Source organism: Stegodyphus dumicola, chromosome 10 (assembly GCF_044657685.1).
Source record: "Stegodyphus dumicola isolate Sdum_Otavi_A_Nest chromosome 10, ASM4465768v1".
Taxonomy (NCBI): Eukaryota; Metazoa; Arthropoda; class Arachnida; order Araneae; family Eresidae; genus Stegodyphus; species Stegodyphus dumicola.
Window position 1 is genome coordinate 144,879,888 of NC_140777.1, and position 12,223 is coordinate 144,892,110.

The 12,223-nt window shown below is 33.1% G+C and overlaps 1 protein-coding gene across 3 annotated transcripts in view; it reads left to right on the forward strand.

Annotated features, from left to right (window-relative positions):
- The window catches only part of LOC118195473 (uncharacterized), a 31,631-nt gene that overhangs the window by 786 nt on the left and 18,622 nt on the right, over window positions 1-12,223 (forward strand). Inside the window, exon 1 of one of the 3 annotated variants that reach the window (XM_035366797.2) lies at window positions 29-172. The exons of 1 other annotated variant lie outside the window; for it this stretch is intronic. In XM_035366797.2, the coding sequence (XP_035222688.1) occupies window positions 86-172 (87 nt within the window). In that variant the 5' untranslated portion in view covers window positions 29-85. Of the gene's footprint in view, window positions 1-28; window positions 173-2,868; window positions 3,833-12,223 lie in introns of those variants that run through there. One more of the 3 variants, XM_085825647.1, reaches the window with a different exon arrangement.

Below are 12,223 nucleotides of genomic sequence, written 5' to 3' on the forward strand. Positions count from 1 at the left end.
GAAAAAAAAGAAGTTTTTTTGTTGTTATATGAGTTGTTGATGAGTTATATGAGTGAACTGTGATTTTTATGAAATCCTATTGTTAATGCAATTATTGCTGTTGTTTAACTGGTCCACAGATGTTTATTCTGTATCACAGTATACAGCGCATGCAGTGAAAATTTATTTTAAGGTTGGCTTATTTTTAGTTCTGAACCCTTTCAAAGTGTCATTTATACATTTGTAGTATTGAATAAAATGTCTAAATGTGTGTAGAAATTTCAGATGTAGTTAAAAATGAAACAGAAGGATGACTGATAATCAAATGATTTGTTGGTAAAATCCTAGTATACAGTGCAGCCTTGGCACGATTTTGAAAATTAACGCCAACACCAAAAATTACCAAAAGAACGTCTATGTATATATAGTGATAGTATACTATACACTATATTCTATCACTATATACATAATATATACTATGTATAACTATATATATTCTTTGAATACCCGTTTACTACTCATCATATATGTCCCGTTTTTACTGCTCATCATAAAAGTAGCCAAATCCAATGTGCACCGGATACTAGGATTAAACCGATTTGTTTTTAAAGGGTGTAATCCATAATATATCCCCTTTTTGGCTGATCTTTGGAATATGGTAACTGGTAGTTTGGCGACATTTTGGAGGCAACAAAGGTTACTACCTAGAACTTTGGTAATAATGTGAGAAGTCCTCAGTTCCGATTACGCATTATTTTGTGTGAGGGAAATGAGAGATCATGAGATATGTCATGTGACATTAATGGACAAATTACAATTCTTTAATCCGAAAAGGGGGGGGGGAATTTGGAAAACTGTACTACTATATTATTTTGTATTAAGCTTCATTGTGTGTTGTGTGAAATAGTGGAAGTGTGTGTGCCACGTAATGAAGATTCTGAAGATTAGGCAAGTTAGTATTTTTAATCATTTGAGGATATTATTTTTATACATAGTTCTAAATGTAAGGAGTAAATAAGTTAATATGGTATTATTGGAAAATTGTTATTAGCAATGATTTAGTTTAAAGTAATTAGGATTGTAATCTAATTTTTATTAATTTAATGTATGTGCTTATTTATATTTTAAGTACTGTTTTTTAATTTAATGACCGTGATTTTGTGAGTTATATGTTTGTAGTATTTTGGAAAACGTTGAATATTTTCATGCATTTTCGTGAAATTTTTCTAATTTATGAGAAAAAAGCAGTGTACATGGATATAGTGAAGAGTGTGCGCAATGCCATTTTTGTGCAATTCTGGGATGTTTTTTTAAGTAAAAATAAGTCGACGTGTACATGGTTTAGTGATATTTTAATTAATAATAGTTATTTTGTGAATTTTATGTTTGTAGGAATTTGTTATACGTTTCAGTTGAAGTAAACGTGTATGGAAATAATTTATATTTGACACTAAGTATTTGTAACCATTTGTAATGTTTGCGGTATGAATTCGTTGGTGACGTATTATAATATAATAGATAATTTAGAGGTAAAAGTTTTTGGATATTTTATTTATTTTATACATGGAAATATTCATCCTTGGAAAGAGTATATACTTTTTCGCGATCAGGTAATTTCATATATGTGCTCTTTACCAAGTTTAAAGATTCACAGAATTTTTTTGCATTTTCGTGCAAATTTTTGTAATTTATGAGAAAATAGCAGTGTAGATGGATAAAGTTAAGAGTGTGTGCAATGTCATTTTTGTGCAATTCTGGGATGATTTTTTTTAAGTAAAAATAAGTGGACATGTAAATGGTTTATGTGTATGTGCTATTCTGAAAAACGCGCAAGGAGTTTGCGATTGTGAATTTTTCCCAATTTTGCAGTTAATATTTGTCATGATTAAGCAGTTTTGTTACATAAAATTTCTAGCATAAGTGTAATTCGGCTAGTAGATTGTTGGAAAAAGTGTTCAGTAAATAAAAAAAAAGAAACATGTCTTTACTTTGTGGAGACAAAATGGCGGCAAAAAAAAAAATAGAGGGTTGTTGTAGCAGAGTTGGTCGCCAAAAAATCGCCAAGTTACCATAATCCAAAGATCAACCTTATTTTTTTTTATTTCTCTGAAAAATGGGAGATATAGTGAATTTTTTTTTTTTTTTTCCAGATGTTCCTTTCCGTAGATGACCACCTTAGAAAATGGCCAATGCTTCTCTGAACATACATTGGTTCTTTCTGATTACCCACATCTACTCTGAAAGTCAGCAATTTGAGCTGCAGAAAAATTTCTTTTTGAAGTTCATAACATTTTTGTGGCTTGCAGTAGAAGATTCTCTTTCACGGTCGGTCTTTTTATAGAAATTTAAAGTCACTTTGTTCAGTCAGAACTTGATAAGAAGACATGGTAGGTTGTAGCTGCTCTTCAGTAGTAGAGATTGTCATTGACCACCTTAGAAAATGGCCAATGCTTCTCTGAACATACATTGGTTCTTTCTGATTACCCACATCTACTCTGAAAGTCAGCAATTTGAGCTGCAGAAAAATTTCTTTTTGAAGTTCATAACATTTTTGTGGCTTGCGGTAGAAGATTCTCTTTCACGGTCGGTCTTTTTATAGAGATTTAAAGTCACTTTGTTCAGTCAGAACTTGATAAGAAGACATGGTAGGTTGTAGCTGCTCTTCAGTAGTAGAGATCGTCATTCCTGTGGGAAGTCGGCGCCCGTTGGGCCTTTACTTCCATATATCATATAGATGTTGAACTTAAAAGTTTGTGTGTTTGTGAAATCCAGCTGTAGTGGATTGAAGGTGTAGCTCCAGGAGGCACCACCATCTATTGTCAATGTGAGTCAGCATATAATAAAATAACCAGTTCAAATATGTAAATAAGCAATTACATTTCTTTTAGCAGTTTCAGAGCTGTACTAAATGTTATTTGATTACACGATGACTTATTTAAGTTCACGGTAAGCAAATATCTTAACTGCATCTAGTGCTATGCCTATCTTATCTTTGGATTGTTTGAGTTCAAGTTAAATTTGACAAATACTTGTAATAAATTCCGTAAAATCTTCCAAAGTCATTTTCAGAGTTTCATATTTCATTTATATTTTCTAATTTCTTCAGAATTTTGGGGTTTGCAGTGTTACTTCGGCTACCGAAGCAAAGGATTCGCTGGTGTTAGAGGTCTGCAATTGGCTGTTAAAAGTTGAGGTTTTGAAATGACTATCTTTTTCAGTGAAATTTGAATTATCATTAGAAGGAACTGCTTCTTTCTTAAAGTTTCTAAGGCATTTTGGACAATTCTTACCATATGCAGCATGTAATCTTTTACAGTACACACATTGCACTTGAATTTCTTTGTGCTTAGCTGGGCAATCATAAGAGATGTGCGTTTCTGAACATCTTACAGAACAGGAAGTATTTTGAAAAGCTCTCTGTGTATGCCCATTACGTTGGCAATTAAAGCACTGTGTTAGGCATGCTCGATTTTTGTAAGAAACAACTGTAACACACATATCAAGGATGCATTTTAGCTTGTATATTAATTTTCCAACTTCCGTGCGCTGAACTTCTACGTGCAACATTGGTAAATAAATAGCGACTTCATCTCGCATTTTCTGTAATTGGTCTGGTCTCTTCTCCGCTTGCCGCATTTTCAGCACACGTGCGGGGCCACAAGGCTCACTCCTTATCACTATCACCACAAATTGTTAGTTCAGCCATCATTCATTTACGATGCAGCAACATTATTTCTAGTGTGTCTTTTCAGGATGGCCTTTCAAGAATTATCCTTACTGATAATGGGTAATTTCAGGAAATTATCATCAGTTCATATGGTTGTTTAGCTGAAACATCAATATGGTTAGTCAGGTTAGTCAGGAGATTGCAATATGTTTCTAATACTTGCTCTTTGCTAGTCTTATTTTTCAATTAATCAATTTGTATTTTAATTATGAGATTCGAAAGAATCCCCAGAGAGTAGAATCAACTGGAAAATCTTCAGTAGACATGTAAGTCTCAATTATTATCAAGAAGTAGGACTACTAGTCCAGAGATAGGCAAACTTTTTCAGTCGCGGACCAAAAATCGAAAAAAAAAAAGTTTGGAAGGCCAAGATAATTTTTTTTTTTTTAAATTTTAAAAACAATATACAGGTATTATAATTTAAATATGTTAATGAGATGAATGAAATTGCAATTTCATTTTTAAAAGTTCCTTATATTGAGGTTTGAAATGAGATGTACTGATTCTAAGGGACGAGGCTAAATGCCCATCTATCAATCTACTTCTGAAATAATTATTTCTGAGGTTCATACCTGAAAACACTTGTTCACATATATAAGATGAAGCAAACATTGCACTGATTTTCTGGGTGTGAGATATTAAATTTCGGAAACTTACTTTCGAAAATGATTTGTAAAACTCTAACTTTGGCATACTTAGAAACAACTGCTTGAGATGTTTGTTAGATTGCAACTCAATCAATTCAAGCTGCAAATCTGACCTCACTGCTTTACAATTTACGTTGAAAGGCATGGTAAAAATATCCAATTCTGTTTAAAGTAGCAACTAAATGTGTAAAAGCCCATGCTGGGGACATTATATGCAGTTTTTCAAGCCATCTTCATAACTCTGAAGCTTCTCTTCAGTTACTGAGGGTATTGAACTTAACATCGGGAAATGAGACAAGTCATTCTTAGCTAGTTGTCCAGCAAACAGATTAAGTTTTAGTTTATAAGCTTGTGCTTTAAAAATGTGCCCAGATATTGTCGATAAATAGCTTTTTCCCTTGCATCTTGACATTCAAGTTGCTCATATGACAAAGAAGATATGTGAAAAATGCAAGCATGAAGATATGTGAAACAAGTCTGAAAGCCATTCTGTATCTTCTAACATTTTGCACTCCACAGAACACTGTTTCTCATGGAAGAACAACACAATGTTGCCTTTTAGCAGCCAAACTCGCTTGAAAACACATCCTGCACTAAACCACCTTACGTTCGTGTAATACAGTGCATCAAAGTATTCAGATTGCACGGACTGAAAAAAATCTCGAAATTGCCTGTGAGTAAGCCCATGAGATCGAATAGTATTACAAGCTTCACGATTGCATCAAGCATGGGTTTCATATTCAGTGCAGATTTACACAGAGCATCTTGATGTATAACACGCTGTAGAAAAACAATATTATTCCAGGATAGTTTTGATTAAAGACTCCAAGAAATCCAGATTTTTCCCTGGCGTATTTGGTGCTCCATTGGTCATAATATTACATATGTTTGCTATAGGCACTTTCAAAGTTAAAAAGTTTTCAAAGTTTCACCCTTCCTGAAATTTAGGAAAAATATTACATCCTGTTGTTGTTTCCTTTAAAGAACACATGCATGCCAGTTCCATGGTAACTTCTAGTTCTTATCAACACCTCTTATAAATAATACTAGTTGAGCAGAATGATTTATATCAGTGCTTTCATCCATACCTATGGAGCAAAATTTAAACTGGCCAATCCGTGACTGGAATTGTGATTTCAAATTTTTATCGATGGCTTTGATTCTAGAAATCACTGTTTTTCAAGATAAGATTATAGTCTCAAAATTATTTTTCTGGTCTGTACATAAAATATCACAAACTTGGAGCATTTTTAACGAAATCCCCATCACTGAGAGCTTTATTAGTTTTAGCAATATTGTATGCTACAATGTAACTTGCATGTGTAGCTGCTTCTTGGATACTGTTTACCATCTTGACAAAATTTTGTCGGGGTGGTAATTTTTTACAAAGAATTTCTGCATTTTGTTTTCTTTCATATTCGGACACTGCTTTGTAATTGGAATTCTTATGCTTAGATGTGAAATGACGGAAAATATTACATTCTTTGAAGACTGCTACAGCTTTGTTACAGATGAGACACACTGGTTTATCTTTTGCAACTGTAAAAAAAGTATTTCCAGGTCCATTCATCATTAAATTCACTCTGAATCAACTTTACGTTTTTTAGTAGCCATTTTGGGGTTGAAATATTTTACGAATAACCCAAACAAGCACTAGCTATGCTATACTTTTAATAATTTCAACCACTATTCACAATGAGGCTATATGTCCGCAATTTTTCCCTACGCAATCAATAATACTAAAACTCACGCCGAAAGAAAAAAAAAACGCTTGCTGGAACTTAAAATGCGCAGTCTGCCACATCTGAAGTCTTAATTCCCCTATACTGAATTCCCGTATATCTGCTCCTCGAGAAAGAGACAACTCTTGTAGGCGCCAGTCTACAGCTATAACTAACAAAGAACGTTCGCTTTTAACACATTGCCGATTGAAAGCTGTCTGTGCTTGCTATTTCCTTCGATTTATGTTTTGTAGAACAAAAATAGAGAAAGTATAAAGATCATCAGTCCTTTGAAAAAGGTGGAAGAAAAAACAATAGTAGAAAAGGGACTGGATACATAATATATAAATATATATTCCTTTTAATTTGCTTTGTACCGACAAATTAAAATTCTATCCGCAGGCCAGATAGAACCTTCTATCGGGCAGTAGTTTGCCCATCCCTATATTAGTCTATTCTTTGCAGTAAGTAATCTAAATAGTGCGATATTAACACATACCTAATCATGAGAGTCAGTTTTGCTGTGGAAGTCACTAGGCAGTAAAAGAAATGGTAGCATTCACCAAAATTTAAGAAGAGCATAAAAAAACTTCTGACTGGTCTCAATGAGCTTAGCACTAGAAATGGACAAAGGGCAAACCATCTGACTATTAATTTATATCATTATTGTTCATTCATGCAATTAACATATTTTGTATATCCAGTGGCGTAGTGAGGGGGCAAGGGGGTGTATGATGCCCCGGGCGCCGCTCGCAAAGGGGCGCCAAATGGTCTCCAAACAAGATTTTCTGGAAAATCTCAGTTTTTATTTTGATCGATTTCTGAAAAATATATTTAAAATTAATAATTATTGTAATATAATTAGTTATTTATTTTCCTGATTTGTCTGATAAAATGTTTGCAGTACATCAACCAAGTATCTCCGCATACAAAACATTCTTTCTGACCACTTTATTTCTCTAAGAGATATATTTTTATTTATTTATTTTTTTTTTTTTAACAAAATGCACGTATAGCTCCCGCTTTTTATTTTAAAACGATAACACAACCTTGTCCCGAATTTCTCAAAAGCATCCAGTTTCCAGGAACCCAATTCCATAGTCTGGAAATGACATTTTGACAAACTCCTAACACTTCCACTACAATGGATTGCGTTTGAGTCTTCTGTAAACGATTGATGGCCTTCCTGGCTACCGATTCAACTTGTTGAGACATCATATATTCACTGCTACGAAGCATTCAACGCGTGTCAATTGTTTTTTATCTCCTACTACAAAAGGAATGCTGCAGGTCGCTCATACCGAACCCACAATATCCCCTAATTGTTTTGAGCAGTCAATGTGACTGCAAGATGTTACTCCGCAGTAGAAAAAAAACGGAACCTAAAACTCCATTACTGATCTATGGATAAAATGTTTTACTAAACCTAGGAGTCCCACTTCAAATACTCCTTACTATTTCATTATCAAATGCCAGCTATGAACGTTCATTCAGCAAATTAAAATAAATTTTGACATATTTACAATCAATGATGGGACAAGATCCCCTAAGTCATCTAACATTTTTAAAAGTGTGGAAATAGAAAAATTTGAAAGGAACAACTTTGATGAAGTAATTGATAAATTTGCTTCATCCAAGGCAAGAAAAATGTATACATAGTAATTAATTGTATTAATGTATTATAATATTGTATTATTATTAATAAATATATCTACTTATCTATAATATAAAACTTTTAATTGTTTAAAAATTCTACTTTTAAAAAAACAATTACAAAAATATGTAAAATATAAATAATACTTTTTTTTAACTAATTCTGATTTTTCTGCCAACACAGATACATATCCGAATCCAATGCTAGTGTAGTTAGTGGCTATTTTTAGTATATTTTAGAGTATTTTATGGCAGATTCAGCATTTTATTATTCTCTGCATTATTTTCATGTTACGAATATATTCTATACATTATATTACTGTAAGTGGTTTTTTTTGGGAGGGGTGCCAAAAAGGTATTTTGCATTTTGTCCCGGGTGCCAGTTATGCTTGCTACGCCACTGTGATTGGACCTTTCAACTACGATTTGTGTTTGACTAATGTCTTAACATCTTTCTACACAGTGCATAGTTTGGATATGACTTGATTACTGAATTCCCTATTATTATTGCTGGGACATCAAATGTTAAAAATATTTTAAGCAGGTAATATGCAACTTCTTCAGCTATCTTTGTTTTCAAAGATTATAGCAGGACAAACTTATTCAAATGATCCTGATACACCGTTATAGATGTATATTTGCCATTCCTGTGTAACTGCATGCCTATTAGATTGACATCTTGAGCTTAATTCTGAACTGACCATTGGTTTCACAATAATACCTTTTTTAGGTGCACAGTGTTTCATTTGATGTTGTTTACATAAATTTAACTACAACATTACTACTTCATATGTAATAACTTGCAATTCTTTAAGCATAGGTGTTCTTTCTCCATGGCTTATTTTGGTATGAGTTTCAGATTGTATATTGAACAATTCACCATTGATTACATAATACTGTATATTCATTTCTCATGGTTTTAATGGTACAATTAGCTTCTCTTCATCATTAATTTTTAAAATGTCAAAATATTTTAATCACCTGTAATCCAACGGTGTACTGCACGTAGTTACAGCAGAAATCACTTCTGAAAGTATTTTAGAGTAGTTTTCTTGAGAAAAATAAGAACAGTTATTTTCTCATTCTCACAATTGTTTAAAAAAAAAAAAAAAAGTCACGATTTATAACAATAGCCATTCAGTGTAAATTAAGGCATCAGACAGAAAAATAAAAATTTAAAAATGGTTAAAAACCTTGCATAAGACTGACAAACAGCAATGTTGTGGAATACAGTAAGACCCCGCTTAGTGTGGGGTATACGTTCCATCAAAGTAGAGCATAATATGAAACAGCGTTAAACGAGGTTATCTCGTCGTGTAAATAATGGGGTTAGGGGAATATGGTAGAAAATTGGTCAGGTATTTTACCATTAAATTTATTAATTATGTTTTTTATAACAATGAAGCAAAAATTTATTTCTTAGAAATATAGAAACCTATTAAACAAATATACATATAAAAATAAATAAAATTCTAAGTCAGTTTACATTTCAGATCATTCAGTCACTTCTGTATTTTCAATTTTCTGCCTTTTTATCAAGAAGGTATCTAATGTAATTTACGTTTTCCTTTTGCACTCTATAAGAAGTTGTTGGTAAGTGGATAAGGCATCCATAACACTCTGTCTTGCCTTTGAACTCCTGTCAAAATTTGGATCATTTTTAATAAATTGATCCATAATTTGTTACTGTTGTAGAGACATTAGGTTAATTGGAAAAGCCGGAGAGATGAAACATTAGCAACCACCTTTGCCGGGAATCAAACCACGGACCTCTGGAATACTGGCCCAGCGTGCAGAACCACTACACCACGAAGGCACACTAGGAAGGTGGGACAAATACCTTATATACTCCCCCTTTTAAAGGGTGACTGGAGTTTTTAGGGGACCCAATCGCCAAGTCCTGGATGTGGAGAGTCATCATTCACAGCCCTTTTAGTTCGGGCGTCACTGTAGAGACATTAGAATTTTTTTGGAAGCCGGAGAGATGAAAAATTAGCAACCGCCTTCGCCGGGAATTGAACCACGGACTTCTGGAATACCGGCCCAGCGTGCAGAACTACTACACCACGAAGGCATGCTAGGAAGGTGGAAGAAATACCTTAGATAGTGGTCAAACTGGTTTTTAGAAACGCTGTTGAAAGTCCGTTTTGCTCTCCTTCAGAATCGCTATTTCAATATTTTTGTGTTCTTGGTCCACTAATTCCTTGAGCTCATCATTAGAAAGACTTGCTGCTGTTTCTTGCACTATTTCTTCAACATTTTCCACATTTGCCTCATCTAAAACTGATTTGTTGCACTAATTACACTATTTCTTCCACTGTTTCATTCATATCGAGAGAGTGTTCGGTTTCACCACCCTTGCTTAGATCTGGCCAAAATGTTCTTCCACAACCCTTTCATTTTTCTGTTACCTCATTCCAAAAAAGGGTTTATGTTACGTTCACCAGTATCTAATCTGCTAATCACTTGCATTTTAGTTTCTAGTGAAATGCTTTTTCTTGTTGCTTTATTTTAGTGTTTTTTATTATCAATCATTATATTATATAAATTTATACTTACAATAACATCAACAAATGTTTAAAACGATAAAATTACGTTTGTATAACACCGCAGGAAAGAAGAAACACAGATAAACTGCTTCGGTTATCAGGAAGCCTAATGCTGCATGCAATCTTGGGGAATCCCACAATTCAAATAAAAGAGTGTTAAACTGCAACAGCATTAAGCAGGGTCTTACTGTATAACAAATAGATACCACATGACCTCATTCATAACAGAACAAAAGATTTGGTGTTTTTATCTTCTCATTTGAACTTTTATCAAAGGTGTGCTTGTCGATATGCGCCAGTGATGGTCTGAATGTTTAAGAATGTAGCCAGATATTCGGTCTTTCACTGACGTATTTGGTATGTGTTGACATTCACTAGAGAATATCAACATTCTCCAATTTTACTCCTTCATAGTTATATATATATATATATTTAAGAGCATTATAATGCTATGAAATATAAAATTTTTGTAACTATTTAATACTTTTATAAATTATTTTTATTTATATTTTTATTGTGATTTAAAACTAATTATTGGTATTTAATATTTATAACTTTTGCAGAGGTTTTTGCTCTTTGCTTTCAACTGTTTGTGTATGACATCAGTGTTTGGGTCTACAAAATCGTACGTGTCTTTAACTGGGAGATGATCATATGCTGCTTCTTTCAAATCCTTTGTTTTGTATGCTTTCCAGCAATCGGAAAAAAATTGTACTATTGTCTGTGACATTTTTTTTAGTAGCATCAAGTAAAGTTTTAGCTGAGCAATCTGAAATGGCTAGAAAAAAACATTCTTTTGTTTCTCTACATATGCCTCTAAAATCCCACTGTGGAGGAAGAACACATCCAGTGTTACTCTTTCTTCTTGTAAAAAGACTTTTTTCAACCTCTATTAATCTATTATTTCCACCAATTTTAACTTCAGGTCTACATAACAAGGCGTGAATGCAAACCTGCTGCATAGTAGTTCTAGCCAGTGATTGTACTGTGGTTCATTTTTAATTGCATATTACAAAACTCAAGTGAAGTCAGTTCATGGCATCAACAATAGCTAAAGTCTAGACTTAGCTGATTACATTATTGCTGTCTTCAGTACATTACTACACATTTTAACAGTGTGTTTCATGGCACCCATATAATGGAAAAGTACCAAAAATTGCTATAATGAATATAGAAGTGCTAAAAATTTAAGAAATTGAGTAATTGTAATGAAATTTATATGATTAATGTAGTTGAAAAGTAAAATTTCTAGAAAAAATTATTTTGAATTATGGTAAATGAATATTATAATTAATTGATAATTGTATAAAATATAATTGATAAATAATTATAGATAAAGTTGTAAGGATCCTAAGTTTTACTAACATTTATTTTGTTTTAAATCTTTACTATCACTTCTTATTTTCTACTTCCGGCCAGAATTAAAAGCTTATTTATGCAAATTTGTCTTGCGAACGCCAAGTACTTAAGTTGTGGCTTTTTGCCAAGCAAGAGAGAGGAAGGAGCTATTAGAAGCAGGCCGCTTGCCATAGTAGTTTTACTCGGTTGCTGGTTGCCTTCAAGGCCAGATGTTTAATCCTCTTGATAATTTTAAACGTATTGTAGTGTTAGCAGTTCTCTGTACTACATACGGCTTTTTGCTAATATATGGCCAATCTTGGAGTAGGCACTTGTTTGATTAATCCAAAGTTAAGTTTAGTTAGAGTTTAGTTAATATTTTTATATTCTTATGTTCAGACCACAAGTGGTTGGTCTCTGTATTCCGAAGTCCAGAAATCATTGTAAAGAGAGAAAAATAAAGGGTTTCGTATACCCTTCCTGTGTGTATTGTCTACTTCCCAAATTTATTGAATATAGCTTTAGTAAGCTCCCTGTTCCGAGTCAGGACATTTAATGTTCCCAAAGCAAGTAAGGAGGAACACAGAACCTGATAAAGTATGTGGAGGG